At 57.2% G+C, this 17,292-nt stretch overlaps 1 protein-coding gene across 2 annotated transcripts; it reads right to left on the bottom strand.

The window, feature by feature from the left end:
- Window positions 1-369: 369 nt before the first annotated feature.
- On the bottom strand, window positions 370-15,864 carry INSYN1 (inhibitory synaptic factor 1). 2 transcript variants are annotated; one of them, XM_068555194.1, is made up of 4 exons: window positions 14,823-15,333; window positions 14,294-14,396; window positions 13,690-13,812; window positions 370-4,541 (listed from the first exon to the last, which is right to left on the bottom strand). In XM_068555194.1, exons 3-4 carry the CDS (start codon window positions 13,759-13,761, stop codon window positions 3,834-3,836), a joined length of 780 nt encoding a protein of 259 aa, XP_068411295.1. In that variant the 5' UTR covers window positions 13,762-13,812; window positions 14,294-14,396; window positions 14,823-15,333; the 3' UTR covers window positions 370-3,833. The 2 variants fall into 2 exon arrangements, with proteins under 2 accessions (XP_068411295.1, XP_068411286.1); XM_068555185.1 differs by having other exon boundaries at window positions 13,690-14,396; window positions 14,823-15,864.
- Window positions 15,865-17,292: the final 1,428 nt, after the last annotated feature.

The raw sequence follows: 17,292 nt of genomic DNA on the forward strand, positions 1-17,292 counted from the left end.
TAAAGTGGCATCAGGCTGAGGACCCCTGCACCCACAAGGACATGTCCCAGAGCTGTCTCCTCACTAAGCTGGTCTCCTGCCTCAAGCTTCAGGTTCCTTTCTCAGGGATCACAGGCTGCACCCAATGCCTGTGGGCTTCTCAGCACTGAAACCCCACACCCTTCCGTTTTGACTTTGCCCAACCCCCAGCCACACCAGACCAGACCCTCACAGAGCGTTGTGTGTATGTGTGTGCACAAGCAACATGAGATCTGGTATGTAGGAAGTCTGCAATAAAAGCTGATTGAATGAATGCACAATGGATCCCCTCTGCAAATGGGGCTCATTCATTCATTCAACAAACATTTATTGAACTCATAATCCGTTTGGTTCCAGGCTCTGTGTCAAGGGCTGTGACATTCAGGTTAACAGTAGCCAAGCTCTCCAAAGACTGAATGGCATTCACAGGTTTCCTGCTCCCAACAGCCCCAGGCCCACCTGGCTCTTAGAGCACCAGGCCCCTCCCTCACCCCCAGAGACCAGAGCACTGACTCCACCACGGATTTTGACTGCAGCAGATGTTCGAGTGCTGAGTCATTGACTTCGAGGTTGAATCCCAGTGCCATAACCCATCCTGTGCCCTTAGGCAAATTATTTAACTTCTCAGAGCCTCAGTTGCCTCATCTGGAAAACAGGCATAAATAAAAGTGCTTATCTCATATTTGCTGCGAGGAATAAACGAGATGAGGCACATGTTTAGAGCAACACCCAGTGCGTAGCACGTGCTCGATGAATGTGAGCTGTAACTACGACTCTTGTCTCACTCTTGTGTCACAAGCGCTTACCTCCCTCTGTCTCCTCCACAGCACCGGCCAGCACAAGCCCGAGCGCACAGGAGGTGATCAGTGAAATAAGACCTCTTGGAAACAGGGAGATCTGATGGGACGTTCTGGGTAAGGAAACCCAGAAACCAGCAAAGGCGTGGAGGTGGGGAAGAGCAGGGAGGGACTGTGCCCGGAGAAGCAGGAAGATCGAGGGGAAGGTCTCAGGGATGGCAGCTTCTGCTCAAGGACGGGAAGCTCACTACTCAGAAGCAGCAGGTTCAGTGGCTCAACAACGCTGACTGTCCTAGTTCTTTCCCTAGGTGGCCACGTTCTGCATTTCAAGTCCTAAGAAAGCCACGGGGATCACACTCCACTGTCAGCGAGGCCTGGACTGGATGTGGCATAATTATGAAGGAAGACCAGTAATTTGGGGGGGCCTTCCAGAACAAATACCCACTTTCCCCTCTTCCAGGACACCCTCACACCTCTGCCCTATTTGGGGCAAGTAGTCAGGTGGTGGACCAGGGAACAGGTCTGGCTAACTGATGGATGTTAGCCACGACCACATGCAATCACAGAGAGCCAGAGTGGGGGGGTGGAGAGGGGGCTACCAGGAAAGGACAATGCCTTACCCAGGGCTCTGTCAGAGATCCCTGGCTCTGGGTCTGTTTCTTCCTTGGTGAAATGGATACTATTCTGTAGGTTTCTTTTCCCTGTTGTAAAGATGAAAAACTGTAAGGCTAAAACCAATCTTGCCATTGGAAAAGAAAATCAAGGGTTGGAGGTAGAACTGGATGTCTTCCTTCAGAGCTAGGTGTGCCCATATCTGGGGTGGGGTGGGGCTGCCCTGGATTGCTCCCTCCTCACTGTCAGATAGGGCAGAACCCAGCTGGCCCTGGGCCCCTGGCATTCATCCTGTGAGCCAGGGTCCCATCATTGATCAGCCCCAACTGCCTGAGAACTTCCTGGGGCTGACAAAGGAGCTCAGACCCCTGGCTCTCAAGCCTGGGCTGGAGAGAGCTAGCCACGGTCCACCACACCCTTGGATTTCCACCCTGGAGGCTGCACCTTGGCTCACATCTTTAGGGCTTTGACTTTAACCCCTAGGCTGAGGGGAGATTCCAACACTGCAAAGCATGCGCCCTAGGTCTGGCCCATCTCATCCTGATAGCATCCCCAGCATCTGCTCGACTGGCCTGCACAATCTCTAGCTCCTGCACTGCTGCGACTGAACAGCGCCTCCTCTGGCCCCTCAGGCAGGGGCAGTAGGTGCTGCCATGTTGCCGGTCAGGCCCTCCTGGGCCCCCATGTGCAGCAGGGGGGTCCCCAAGGAGTGGTGTCCTTACCTCCCTGATCTGAGCGAAGCGCAGTGAAGCAAGCTGCCACGATCTCCGGAACTCAAGCTGCCGTGGGGGACAAAGTGAAGCAGTGACCCAGGGACAGCTCCCATTCGATGGGAGTGGCTTCTTTGCCCACTCCACTCAGGACTCCCCACCTGGAAAACACTGGAATCTGGGTTGGGTTGCACTGATCACAATGCATGTCCAGTGCTTTGGTGCTTACCAACTGCTTTCACATTCCCCATTTTGTCAAAGCCCCATAGCCCCCAATGAGGTAGGCGAAGACTATCAGACCTATTTTATAGATGAGGTAGATAGGCTCAGAGAGGCAAATGGATTTGCTCAAGGTCACACTGCTGCTAGATAGAAGAGCCAGGTATAACCTGGAAACCACATGCTCATGGTGGGCAGAGTGGCACAGGCTCTGTGACTTTGGACCAGTTACTTAACCTCTCTGAACCTCAGTCTTCTCGTGAAAAATGGGGATACTGATAGTTCCTATCTTGTTGGGTTATCGTGAAGATTAAATGAGATAATGCTGTAAAACGACCTCGGCATAGTAGTCGCATAGGGACCTGCTCAATAAATGTGAGCAATGACTGTGGTTATTATCCCAAGAATACTCAGATGCTGTCCCTGTGTCGGCCACGGCCCGGATGAAGCCCTGTTGTTACCTCTAGGCTCCCATCTTGTCTCTGTTGGTATCATTCAAGACCTGCTAAGCTGGGCTCAGGGTCCCAGTGTGGAGAAGCAGGGACAGAGTAGGGCCACTGGACTCCTCTCCAGGGCTGCCTGCCTGGTGAAGGGGGCCGGGAGCCTGTCTACGGCCCTGGTTCACAGCCCCACGGCGGTGGCTGCCTGCTTTCTCATGTGGACCTCAGGTCTGCTCAGGGCCAAGCAGGGGCTGACTGAGATTCTGCCCTGAGTCTTTGATCCCTAGAGGTCAAGGCTGAGCATGGGAGCTGAAAGGATCAGGAATGGTCTAGGCTCTCCAAACAAATCTCGGCCCAGTCCAGCCTGGCCCTCCAGGGTCTGTGGAAGCCCAGCTTCCCAGCATGGAGGCCCGCGCCTGGGAAGAGCTTGTTCCTTCTCTATGTGCTGGGCAACCCTGAGATGGGAGGAGGGTGGGACTGTATATATCCAGGTAAGTTTGCCTTTGGGAAGCAGAGGCAAAAGTCAGCCTCAGAGTAAAAGGCACAGGGATGTGAGTGATCCTGGGCCCAGCTGGAGTGATGCCACCCCCAGGCCCTCGGTCCTGCAGTCTCCTCCAAATTACACCAACCGTTAGCCCTGGGCTTGGACACTGCTCCTACTCACCTGCCTGCCTGCCTCCTACTCATGAATCCCCTCCAGGACAAGGTCCAGGCCGGCAGCCAGACTCCACCACCGTGCTCTGGGGTCTGCAAGAGGAGTCCCAGGTAAGACCTCCCCCGCCTCACCTACACACTTTTGGACACCCTCTACAGGAGCCCTGCCATGAGAAGGAAGGGAGGGTAGTTCTGGACACACTTCCTGAGACCTAAGAGGTGAGGAGGCATCTCTGTGTCTACGATGAGCTCTGTGAAAGCTTTGGGGCCTGTGGGGCCGGATCCTTAGCATTTTAAAATTTTATTATGACTGCGTTTGTTTAAATATATATATATATTTATAGCTGTATGTGCCCACCGCCCCCCAGCTCCCTCCCCGGCCCCTAGTTTTTCCCCTTGGCTTTCTGTCTGGTGGCCATGTAGGGCAGCACCGTCTGAGTGCTCTTGTCTGACACCGTTTGGGTGCTGCTGTTTCTTGTGACCCTTCGGGTCTGCTCGGGGGCCAAGGTGGGGCCTGAGCGGCGGCCAGTCAGTGGAGAGCGCCTCGGCTTGTAGGGAGCTGGGGAGGGCTTGAGGGGGCCCGCGTGGGCCTCTGTGTGGGGAGGCTCCGGGGACAGGCCCACCTCCTCCTCGCCGTCCCCCTCCTCGTCGTCACAGCACAGAGCATGGTAGAGCACTTTGTCGCTGAACCGCACCCTCTCCCGCGTGCCCGGGGTCCGCTGGGGCAGCTGGCCCTTTCCAGGGCCAGCGCTGAAGGCCTCCTCGCTGGAGGAGTCCGGGGTCTCCACCCGGGGCCCGTTGGGGATGGGCATGCCGCCATTCATGAGCCGGTAGTCAGAGCCAGCCCCCGGCCGGGTCGACTCGGGGCCGTCCACGGAGTCTGAGGGGGTGGAGACGTCCAGGAAGGAGCAGAACTCCCAGCTATCCGAGAGGATGTCAGCTGTCATAAAGTCCAGGTGGCCCAGGTCAAAGGGGCCGCCCACGCCCGCCTTGTCGCTGCTGGAGGTGCTGCTCACGGTGGCTGTGGTCCAGTCATCTGGCTCCAGTTCGAAGTCGAAGTCCGAGGTTAGCTTATCGATCTGGCTCACCACCTGGCCGGGGAAGGGGAGAGGAGTGAGAGGGCCCAGGCAGCGGCCAGCATCACCTAGGTGTGAGTGTGCCCCGTCCCACCCTACCACACCCCCCGGCTGATGACCCTACAGGACACGACTGGACTTGAGGTCACAGGTTTGTTTGCCCTGTTGAGGGCCCAAACTGGACCAGGGTGGACAGAGCTGGTTCCGGCCCTTCCCCTGGTTCCACTCCTCAGTGCCTTTGGGGGAAGGGGGATGCCTTCCAGCCCTGCACCCCATCCATTCACACGCCCCTCTGCCCCAAAGCCAGCTGCTGTTCTGGGGGGCAGCCCTGGTGCTCAGAGCTTGATCTTCCTTTGGTTGACAGGGGGCCATTTAAAAAGGGCTGAGAGGCTCCAGCAAGGCCACTCAGTGGTAGGATGAGCAGCCCACCCACCCTTGGAGAGGAAATGATACATGGCAACTGCAAAGAAGACCCTGCCCAGGCTTTCTGAAGCATCCTGGACCAGCCCCTGCAGTGGGTCAGCGAGTGCCCCCCATGGGTCTCCACCACCCCACCCCTACATAGCCCTGCAGCCTCCTCCTTCCTCCCCTTCCCTGCCTCTTGATGAGTGAAGATCAATCTTGGTTTGATGGGGAAGGGATAAACTAAGCATTATTTGGTAAGCAATAAGAAAACCATCCATCCTGGGCCCAGAACTGCTGGTTAAGTGCCCTCAGGGGCTACAGAGGTCACTGCACCCACCTGCCCCGCATGAGGTGAAGCCCTGTTTCATGCAGGAGGCCCTGCCTCAGGACGGCCCTTGCCTAGGCCACTGTCAGCACAGACATCGGCAATGAAGACGGTGAGGGAGAAAGGGAGACCCAGTCAGACATAGGGAGAGGACAGAGCAACGGGAGGAGGGGAGATTCAGGCCAAAATCCAAACCAGTAGAACAACAACAACAAAAGCAAAGCGGAGGGACCAAGAGACCCAGAGACAAAGACATAGGCAGTGAGTCATCAGGCCCAGGAGCTAGCTCCCAGCCCTCTCCAGTGCTCTTTCCCTGGGGTCAGAGAGGTCAGTTAATTCATTAACTAATGAAGTCCTTAATTCAACAAACATTTACTGAAGATGACTGCTGTCCAGGGATGTGCTAGGTGTTCAGCAAGGAGTGGGGGTGGTGAGTGCCTCAAAGTGCAAGTGGAAAGCAAGGGCAAAGATGATGGGTCAGGAGGAGTCTGGCTCAGTGAGACGTCTACTGCGTCAGGAGTCGGGAGCTCTGACGCTGGCAACCTGGTCAGTTGTCTTCCTTCTCCAGGTCTCAGTTTCTCAATCTGTAAATGGGGAGTTGGGTGACTAGTTTATCTCCAAGCTTCCTTCCATCTCTGAGATTCTAGGACTCTGTATTTAGAGGAGTGACTTGAGAAGCTGTTTTGGGGTGTCAATGCCTAGGGATGCCCACTTCCCACAGCCCCAGACCAGGGATGGAAGGAACACTCGGCTGAGGCCTATGGAAGAGCTGGGGGAGTCAAGACACCTGGGTTCCTGATTCGGCTTAGACGTCAAATGTTCTGTGTGTCTTTGAGTAACTCACATAACCTCTCTGGACTTCAGCTTCACTCACCACCAAGTGGGTATGATAATCTCAGGCCTGCCAACCTCACCAGAGCTTCCTGAGGAACAATGAGAAGGCAGTAAAAGGGCTTCGTGGGGGCACTGGTGGTAAAAGTGACATCATCTCCCATCTCTGAGCACCTACTATGTGTCAGGCTTTCCACCCACGAGATCATCATCTCCTGAGTTTATGGATGATGGGCCAGAGGCACCAGTCACCGGGGACCTGAGATTCCCGCCTCCACCGGCCCTGCAACACTGCACATGGCTGAGGTGCTGCCGTGATCTCTGGGCTTGGACAGGCAATGGGGATAGGGCTCTACCCTCCAGTCTGACCACCCCAGTCCCCCACTCTAGAATGACTCCCCCACTTCAGAGAAGCTCGCATCCCCCTGAAACCCTTGCTTAACCCAAGCCCCACCTGACAGCTGGTGGGAGCCCTGGCCTAGAGTAGGGGCTCTCAAACCCGGGTGCGCATCAACTCCCCAGAGTCTCCGATTCAGTAGGTCCCAGCGGGGCTCAAGAGGTGTATGTCTAACAAGCTTCCAGGTGACGCTGCTGCTGCCGCTGTTGGTGCAGAAACAGACTTTGAGGACCACTGGCCTAGGGGACAGGGGATTTAAGCCGGTGAAAAATAGCACCCCAGGGCATGGCCGCCCTGGGGAGAGGCCCTGTGCCCCTGGGACAGCCACACGCGCTAATTAGACTCCGCTGATCAAGCAAAGCTGCTGAGAGTCTGCTGCTGTCTGAGGGTGGGAGGATGATGGTAGGAATGTGGAGTTAAATGACTCAGCTGTGAACTCACAGTGTTGCCTGTGGCCAGGCCAGGCCCCGAAGCTGGGCTCCTAATCCCCTGTGAGGAAGATGCAGGGTCCACAGAGCAGGAGCCCTAGAGCCTCAGACCTGGACACTCTTCCCGCCCAAGAAGCCCTTGCCGGCCATCTGCTCAGGAGGCCTTCACGTTCAGGCCCTTCCCCTTCTCCATTAGAATGCCCCTCTCTGTTTCCATCCTGGGAGAGTGGAGGGAAGGAAGGGAGGGAGGTCTGGGCTCAAGTCCCAAGTCTGCCCCATCTTGGCTAAGAGGCTTGAGAGGCAGGTGATTTCCCTCTCCATGTCTCATTTCCTCCCCTGTAAAATAGGAGGACACACCTCTACTCGCCAGATGTTGGGGATTCAATAGATAGGAATGTGCTTTAAACTGCAGAGTCTGCACAGCCAAGCACTTAAGAACCTGGGCTCTGCAACCGGGCCTGGGGACCCAGATTGTATGCAGGGCCCGGGTCAGTCCACAGACCCTGCTGCCCATCCCTGGTGCCTCATTTCATGGGGCCAGTTAGGAGGGCAGGAATAGGGCAGGCCCCAGGCTACCTACCTCTCTGCTTTGGCTGTCTTGAAATCTATGATTTCTCTCTGAGATTTAATAATCATTTTGCCTACATGTAATTTGGGATTGTCTTGGAGTGCAGGGAAATAATTATATACACAAAAGGAAAGAGAGGGGGAGAGAGAGAATGGAACCACAGAAATCACAGAACCATAGAACCTTGAAGCCAGGAGGGACTGGAGACACCGCTGAGACCACCCTTCTCCTTGTGCTTGCTCACGGGGACTAGGAGCTGAGCTGAAACTGCAAGTCAGGGGTTAAGAACGGGAATCACCTGCTCTACAGGGAGCAAGAGTGAACACTAGAGAGGAGGGGCAGGGCTAAGGGCTGGGACAAAACCTGCTGGGGGCCCCAGGCCCTGTCCCAAGGGTGTCTACAACCTCTGTCCTGGTCACAGCCTCAGCTGCCCCCCCTGAACACTGCACCCAGCCAGTCTCCCCACTGACAGCAGCTTCCTGACCAGCTCCTGCTGCATCCAGGGAACTTCCTAATCAGCCAGCAGGAACACATCCCCTCTCTGCTTCCAGCACTTCACGGCTCCCCAAACTCCTGAGCCTCCCAAACACAGCCCCATAGCAAATCTGGTCACAGGTCCTGTTCTCTCCAGCAAGCAGCCTCCTCCCTGCCAGGCCTGCCCCCTCACCTGCCCAGTTCACTCCACCGAGCTCACTTGTGCCTCTGGGCCTCACCTGGAATGTCTCCTTTCTTTCCCACTCATTCCCTCTCACTTCCATAAGGAAGTCTTCCCTGACCCCCAGCTGAGGACAGGTTCCCCGTGAAAGGCTCTGAAAGTACCCTGCACCTCTCCTTATTTTCCAATAGTTATCACTGCTACCCATTTTGTGTGCAGATGTTATAAGGTGGTTGATGTCTCTCTCCTCACTAGACAGGAAGCCCCATGAAGGGCAGGACTGGATCTGTCTTGCCCACCATTGCATCCCCAGTTTGGCACAGGGATTGGCACATTCTCTACAAATATAGCTTTTGAATGAGTGGATGAGTTGAGACAGAGGGCTTAATAAAACCACTTGGGGCTTCTTTTTTGAGATGAAGTTCCACAGGCCTGGACACCCCAACACTGCCCGCCCTAGCCGGCCCTCCAGCCGTGGGTAAACCCCTCTCCAAAGAAAGCACGTCTGTGTTCCCTAAGGCCCCAGGACTGAGGACCCGGGAGCCCCAGAACCTGTTTATCTCCTCCCCCTTCACCTCTGGCCCCTTCAACTCCCTTGACAAGCTGCTACCTCCTTCCCTCCCTCCCAGCTCCCCGGGGCAGCTGGTTACATAACTGGGGATTCTGCATTATTCATGACCACTGATTATTTTTTAATTCTTGATTACGTTATTTATTGTCTTCCTGGAGGGCTGTGGAGTTGGGGAAGGGGTGGCAGGGAGCGAGTTGACCGTGATTCATGATTTTCATCCTGCAAGTTGGCATAATTGGCCGGGGAGCTTCTTGAATCTGTCTGGAGGAGGAGAACGCAAAGGGAAAAGGGAGGAAAGGAAGGTGAGAAAAAAAAAAAATAATAGGAAAAAATCCGCACAATTCTTGCTGAGCTGCGGGTGATGGAGCTGACCCACTTTGGCACAGCTCTGTGGTCCCCAGCCTCTCCTGCTCCAGCTGCTTCCTGGCTGGGCCACATTTATCTCATGCCTGAACGGCCCTTGGCTTTCCTTGCCACCTCATACGCAGCTCCTTGCCACCTCATACGCAGCGCCTTGCCGAGGTGACCGCACAATCACCACCGGGCCTGCTCCCTATGAAAATTGGGTGGGGGGATCCTCCACCACCACCCCTGGCTGTGAAATGTTTGTGCCCACCCCTCCATCCTCCTGAGGTGTTCGGACCTAGGTGGGCAACTGTGCCCTTAAGTTATGTCCTACCCAAGAGTCAGTGATGATGTGAGAGACACCGGCGATCAACACAAGAGACAGTTTTGAGCCCCCATGCTGAGTGATATCTTGGGGAGGGGGCAACCAAGGAGGAAGAGGCCAAGTAACCTGCTCAAGGTAAGCTCAACATCCAAGAGGCCAAAGGCAAGCCCCTTATCCCTGGCCTTGGGGGCTCCCAGTTGATAGGAAACAGGGAGAGCAGCGGGGAGGCAGACTCCCACCCCGAAACACAACCAGGAGATTCCTGGAGAGCATGTGGGATTCTCACTGAGGACAAAATCCAAATTCCATACCGTGGCCTGCAAGGGCTCTGTGTAACCTGATTCCCTGCTCCCTCTTTGACTTCCTGCTTTTCTCCTCCTAGTTCACTCCACTTCAGCTGCACTGGCTTCCTTGCTGATCCTGAACACGCGGAGCCCATTTCTTCCCCAGGATCTTTGCACAGGCTGTTTCCACTGCCAGGAAGGCTCATCCCCTAAATACCACCCTCACTTCCTTTGGTTCTCTGTTCAAAAGCCAACTTATTGGAAACACCCTTCATATCCCCATATCACTGTCACTCTCTATTCCCTTTCCTTGCTGCAAGAGGATGGGACTGCCTACTGCAGGAGGTACTAAATGGTGCCAGCCAGGAGGTCAGGGTCCTGGCTTTGACCTCCCTGATGATGGCTAAGAAGCTGATGTGACTCCAAAAGAACAAAGCCATACATGGAGTGAGGAGCTGGCCAGTGCTAGAATATTTCATTAATAATATCTAACAGATATGGAGTGAGTTTTGTGCCCATCACTGTGCTAAGTACTTTATATCTAATATCACATTTAATTCTCACAACAACCCTGGGGCTGGGGGGTGGGGTGGGGAGTGTAAAATTTGTTATCCTCATTTACATGGGAAAACAGAAGCACAGAAAGGTAAAGAAATTTTCCCAAGTTCACACAGCTAGGTAGGGGGCAGATCTTGGATTTGAACCAGAGACATCTGGCTGTGGAGCCCATGCTCTTAGCCCGTAGGCTGTGCTGTGTCTCCAAATTAAGATCCACAGAAATCTGAGGAGCTTAGAGAGCCTGCTGGGATTGGCCTGGCATTCTGGAGTGTTGGGGAACCTAGGAGAGATGAGGGCTAATTAATGATTGACCGTCATATCCCTCTGCAGCACAATTTTAGCTTTCAAAGCATTTACATTCCTCACCTCGCTTAGTCCATTAAACTACTTTTCCCATTCATGGGACAAAACTTGTTCCTCATCGCCTGGGAGGCCAATGGCAGAGATACAGCAGGGGTTTGGAAGGGTAGGGGAGGTATGGGACAGGAAACTCCAAATCCTTTAGGGGTGTGAGTAGGTGTTGGCCCCCGTACTGCATGCCAAACCCTGATGAAACCCTAAGATCACACTGAGGTGAGAATGATCATATCCCCATCACAGAGATGAGCAGACTGAGGCTCAGGGGCCTGGGAAGGGAGTGCACTGGTGTCCCTTGTCTTTCTACGAACTTCAGGCTGTGTGCTCAAGAGGGTAAGGAGAGCCTGCCATGATCAGTGGTGTCTGGGGCTGGGGAAGGGAGCAGCAGAGAGAGGAGAATGACAGAAGGGGACACAGCTAAGCCCTTCCTCTCTGCTGGCCTTGCTCCTTCATCAAGCATCCTGTGCTACTCCCCAGCAGTCTTGCATGTGAATCTTGTCTTCACGTCCAAGTGCTCTGCCCCCCTGGCATGAGAACCCCATTGGTGAGCCCTGAGCTGGTACTGCCCGGGGAGTGGGGTGTGATGAGGGAAAAGTGTCTGCCACCCTCTCGACCTTGGGCCCATCCACACCCCCAAGGGAAAATGCCATACTAAGCTACTGAGAAGGAGCGCCTGACAGATCCAGGTTTACGGCCCCCGTGGAGGACCAAGATCGCAGGTTCCAGGGAGCAGGGGGACTGAAACCCTTTATTCCAAACCAGAGCTTGGCGCCCCCCACTCAGTAACCGCATTCCTGACAAATCCCATCCAACAGGAAGTCAGTTATGGCATCTATTCTGTCTGGGCTTCCCAGAGCCTCACCTGCCTTCTACAACACTTCCTCTGCCCATCACCCCATGTCCAGACCCTGCCTGGGGGATGGGGGAGCTCTGAGGCCTGGTGCCCCCTCCCAGCTGGGTGCCATTGGCAGCGGGCAGGCAGTGGCATACGGGGTAGACTCTGGTTGCCGTAGCAACCTGCCAAAGTCTTGGGTGGAGGCACATGGCCTACAGGGTGTGTGGGGGGAGGGGACTCATCTCTCCCTGTCCTAGCTCAGGTCTCTAGGCTGCAAATCCTGGGAATCTGAAGCTCTGCTGTTCGAGACATGGGAGTAGGTGAGTGTGTGTGCTGGGAAGGGACATGTAAAAGATCTGCAAATGAATCCGAGCACTTCTGAGCTCCCTGCCTCACCCCTAAAGGGTGCTCCTCAGAGCATCACAGCATGAGCATAAGCTATCACCTCTAGAAGACCCCTGTCAAAATGCAAAGATATCAATTAGCCCACCTGCTGAATCCCCAGAGTAGGCAGCAGGAACCTGAGTTCTAGGCTTAGTTCTGCCACTGGTAGGCTGTGTGACCTTGGACAAGCCCCTATCCCTCTCTGGCCGCATTTTCTTCAACAGCAAACAAACAGGGATGGTCTGGATGACCTGTGAGATGCCTTCAAGGTCTGGATGGTTATTCGGGGAGGGGTGGCAGGTGCCTGGAAGATGCTCAGTTGGGAGTAGGCTCTGAGCTTATTGAAGCTGCCTCCCAGGCTTAGAGTCAATCCTGGCTCTTTCTGGGCAGGCTTGCTGGGGCATAGGTCCCATGCCCCTGCCCGAGACTGAGACTTTGGACAGTTCCCATGGTCCTGATAGAACCGCAGAGCATCTGAAATAAGATGGGGGTGGGGAGAGTCAAAGAGGGGACTGTAGTCCTCTGGACCAATGAGGTTGGGAGAGGAGGGGTTGCTCAGGGGCATCTGGCCTTTGACCTCCAAACTGTATTCTCAAAGATGTTCAGTCCAGACCATGGCCAGCCCAGTCCATGGGAAGAAGCACCACACTTCTCTCTACCTGCAGCAATAGCCATTCCCACCTCCTGAGAAAGGACTTCCTAGTACGCTCCTCCATGAGGCTGCCTCTGGGCAGAGGGGCTGCCCTGCCCAACCCCTGCTTCTGTCCCAGCATTTCCACAACCCCCTCTACTCCGAACATGACTCCCTTCCAACACCCTCTGCTCCTTGGCTCTCAGGCCAGGCTAGAATGCCACTTTCCCAGTCAGGATTTGGTCCACCATCACCCCCTTTCCCCAGCCTTCCTAGCGCCCCCATCTTCCCCACACAGCTGGCTGGGGAGAGCTCAAGCCCATAACTCCAGTTCAATCACTCTTCCTGCCATCTCTGCAGGGACCCTGGTTACAAGGAGTTGAAATTTGGCTAAAGCCCACCTGGCTGGCATAATGGCACCCAGCAGGCAAATTTAGGCCAGCGGCTCAGAACGCTGGTCATGCATTTTGGGCTCGAACACAGCCCAGGGGGCAGGGCTGAGGACATGTGTACCTCATTACCCTGGTGATGTGGGAAGCAGTAATTAAACCGGGCTCCGCTTAGAGAGACAGAGAGGGACACATATCCCAGGATCTCTCGCTGACTTTTCAGCCTTGGCAAAAAACATTCAGAACTGTGGGATGGGGATGCATCCCTTCAGAGGAGATTCCTGCCCCTGCCAATGTGCTGATACCCACTAGCAGCACCCTAGACCCATTCCCACCCCAGGGCAGGGAAGACATAGCTGGCTTTAATTTTTCCAGGATCAAGGGTTCTAAGTATCTGTGTGATCTCTGGGGAATGCTCTGAGCTGGGCCTTGAGCAGCAGGGACTGCCTCAGTAGAGCCATCCACACTCTCCCAGGGCCACTTATAAGCCAGTCAGAGTCTGGGAGGCAGATGGTGGGGTCAAAGGTCAGCTTGGGTCCCAGAAGAATGTCTTCCACTAAGAGGATGTTGTGGGATTCAGTCCTTACTGGCCACCTTGCAGCTCTGAACCATGGGCTCACAACATGCTGCCCAAGCAGTCTCAGGATCACTGAGGCCCCTCCAGCCCTGGGGTACAGTGAGATCATCAGCGAAGCAGATTTGGGGAAAGAAGAACAAGGAGAAGGAAGTACCCAGCAGAGTGACCCAGGTGCGCACAGCTTTGAGCGCACACACACACACACACACACACACACACTTAAACACATACATGTGAGTACGTTTCCTGGGCCAGGCCCAGGAAAACCGGTCTAGGGGCTGCCTGGCCCCTTACTTACCTCCCTTAGCTCCTTGGCCACCTCCTTGAGCTCCCGCAGTATGTCCTCCAGCTGCCCAATGACCATCTTCATGCGCTGTCGAATCCGCTCCCGCTCGCCACCACTGCTGGGGTCGTCACTGGGCTGCCCGAGGTCCGGGGTGCCCCGAATGTTCATCCTTTACCACGTGGCCGCAGGCCTGCCCATACTCCCCCCAGCCGGGCACACGCTGCGTCTGCCTCCACGGAGCCCCCCTCAGCCGGGCAGAGCTCCACATCTTAACGGCCCCCTAGCCCACCCTGGCCCTGGGTGGCCCTCACCCAGCCCCTGCCCCCTGCCACCCCGCCTCCTCTACCTCTGGGTGGGGAATGGGACACCCAGAGGGAGACAGAGTCTGACCAAGGGGGTCAAGGTGAGGACACAGGAGAGCAGGGGGAGGGGCCTTGGGTCTCAGGAGTGGCCTCTAGGACTTGAAGTGCCTGTGGGTATGCTGAGCTGGACACAGAGGCAGGGGGATGACTCTGCAGGGGCTAAGGGTAAGAGATGCCCTTGGGATGGGCGGAAGGCAGCAGTAATCCCCTCACAACTCCTAGGAAATTGCAAAGGCAGAGGTCTCGAGATGCACCTGACACCTGCAGAGGGATGGTGGCTGGGGTCTTCCAGATGTGAAGGGGGCTCCAGATGTGGGTGGCTCTGGGAAGGGAGCTGGATTGGAGGAGGGCAGCCCCCTGCAGAGAGAGCGAGCCTGGCGTCAGCCCTCCCAGGTTGCAGCACCCGCCGGCGATGCCGCTGCCTTCCTCCTCACCCCAGCCTGCACCTTTCCTCGCTGGGGATTTGGTTTTATTTATTTATTTTTTTGTAGGGAGGGATGATGGAGGCAGATGCTCTATAGCACAGCCCCTCCACTAAAGGGAAAACAGAAGCCCCTGCTTTAGAAGCTGAAGTCCTCAGCCTGCGATGGGGCACCCTGCCCTGGCTCTCCCCAACGCCCCCCCCCCCACCCCAGTCAGGCCTGGCCCCGCTGGTTCACTGGAGGGCCTCTCCAGACATCCATCCTCCCTCCCAGTGCCCCCGGGGTGCCCTCGTTCCCGGCTGGACCTTCCCTTCCCCTGCCCCGCCTTCCGTGAGAACCCCCGCTCCGCTCCCGGACTCACCAAGGGGGGCAGTGGGGGCACCGGCCTTCCTTCCGCGCAGCGTCGGGGGCCAAGTCCCAAGGCGAGGTTGGGGGGCCCCCAAGGCTCCCTAGGGCGGGCTTCTCTCTCTGGACCCTTCGGCCCTTGGCCTCAAGGAGGTCCTCAGAGCCGCCACTGGAGACATCTGGACGGTGGGAGGGGGCGGGGCCTCCACGCTCCAAAGAAGAGGCCAGGAAAAATCTCTCCCAACCCCCGCCGGGCTCTGGTGGGGAATGAGCAAGGGTCCGGCGGGTCCGGGGCTCTGAGGCCACAGGTGAACCGGGCACAGGGCGACCGAGGCGACGCCGGTCCGGTCCCAGCACGCAAGCCAAAGTCTGAGGGATCGGAGGGCGCCGGGATCCCTTCAGCCCACGCCCGGCATTCCCGGGGCTCGGCACCGTCCTGAATTCGCTCTGTCCAGTCCAGATCGGCCGGCTCCGGGCTCCGCCGGGGTCTGCCCTGCCCTGCCCGGAGTGAGCTGGCACCCGTGGGCGCCCGGGGCGCGCTCAGCCCGGACCCCGAATGACCGCGCTCCGGCACCTGCGGCGTCCGGAGCGGCCGCGAGGGTCTGCTCAGCCTAGCCCCGGGGTCCTCCGGGGGCGACAACGCTCCCGCGGCTCAGTCCACGGTCGGAAAGGTCCGGAATCGCCGGGCCCCGGGGGGAGGGGCGGTGTTGGCCGCGGGGACCAGGTCCCCGCCGGGCCGGGCCGAGGGAGCGCGGGGCAGGGGCCCAGGCCGGGCTGGGTCTGGCGGCCGGGCGCGGGCGGGAGCGGCGCCGGGCGGAGGAGAGGAGGCGAGAAGAGCAAGAGGAGGAGGCGAGGCGAGGAGAGACGAGGGGAGGGAGCGCGCGGCGGGCCCGGCGGGCCGGGGCGCACGGGGCTCGCAGCCTCCGCTCCGCTCCGCTCCGCCGCCTCCCGCCCGCTGGCCCTCGGCCAGCAGCCTGGCCAGCCCCCGGGCGCCCGGTTGTGCCGGTGGGGCCACCGGGCGCCGGGTCGGGCTGGGCCTCCCTCGGCCGCCTCGCCCCGCCCTGCCCCGCCGGGCTCCACGGGCCTGGGCCCGCTTCCCGAGCGCCGCGCCGCCCGCGCCCCGGCCGCCCCCGGCCCGCCCCACCGCCCCCCGCCGGACTGGCCGCCCGGGCGGGCGCTAGCTCCCTCAAAGGCCGCCCAGCTTGCTCGGCTCCTCTCGCCTCGGCGCTGTCAGGGAAGGGGCCGGCCCCGCGCGCCGGGAGGGAGCTTTTAAAGCGACACACACGCCTCCCAGCGCCGAGCACCGACCGCGCGAGCCGGGGGGTCTCGCCACCCCGGGGACTGGGAAACGTCCAGCGCTTGCGGGGCTGGAGGCGGGCTCACCCGGGCGCACTCCTGCTGACCTCGGGGCGCGGAGGGGCAGCGGGTTAGGGGCTTACTCAGTTCCTTCCTACCTTTCCAAAAGCCCCTTCCCCCACTGCGGTGCGCCCCGGGCTTCCCTTTTGGCTAAATTTCCCGCATCCAGGCCCTCCCCCTTCCCCCATCATACCTCAAACTACTCCCAGACGTTGCCTGAAGTCAGATTCATTAAGAAAATAGAATACTGACAGCCTTTACTGAGCACCTACTGTGTGCCAGGCTCTGGGCTGGATGGGGCTGGAGTTGGAGATTCTGCAGATGACAGGAATGCATTAGACACAGGTCACTTTGTTCAGTTATTCATCCATTTACTCAACATTTATTCAGCACCTTCCGTGTACCAGACCCCACGCTAGACTCTGGCGTCTCAAGAAGGAAAAGCAACACTTCAGGAAGCTCACAGCTTGTGAGGACACTCCTGAGTAAACTCAGGGGCGGTAAATGCAGGGCAAAGGCAAGTTCCAGAAGCAATGGTAGGGGAGGGGGAGGGTGGGAGCAACCCAGGCCAGGGGCTGGCAAGCTCTCCTTGAGACAAGCCCTGAGCTGAATCTCAAAGGAGAAGTAGGAGTTACCCAGGTGACTGTCAGTGTGGGGGACATGTCGGTGAGCATTCCAGGCAGGGAGGAGGGTGAGAGCAGAGGCTCAGAAGCAGAAGTGAGGGGGAGCGGGGGGTTGAACCAACTGTGGCCTTTTAGAGATAACCATTTTGACAGATCTGTGGAAAGTGGATTTGAGGAAGACCAGATCCTGAGAGACCCAGAGGCCATGGTTAGAAGTTTGGATTTTATCCTGAGGTAGAGGGAAGCTATGGTGTTAGGGAGGAACCCGGTCCTGCTCACCTCTCAGGAGATCCCTCTGGGGCTTTGAGGATGATGGATCTGGGGGCAAGGACACTGGCAGGAGACCAGTTAGGAGGCTATTACAAGAATTGAGCTGAGAGAGGAGGGGCCTGCATGGCAGTAGGGATGGAGAGGAGGCAATGTTTTGAGAAATAATTTAGTAGAACATGGGAGGACTTGGAGACTGGTTGAACTTGGAGAGGGAGTAGGAGTCCAGGATGCCTCTGC

Source organism: Eschrichtius robustus, chromosome 1 (genome assembly GCF_028021215.1).
Source record: "Eschrichtius robustus isolate mEscRob2 chromosome 1, mEscRob2.pri, whole genome shotgun sequence".
NCBI lineage: Eukaryota > Metazoa > Chordata > Mammalia > Artiodactyla > Eschrichtiidae > Eschrichtius > Eschrichtius robustus.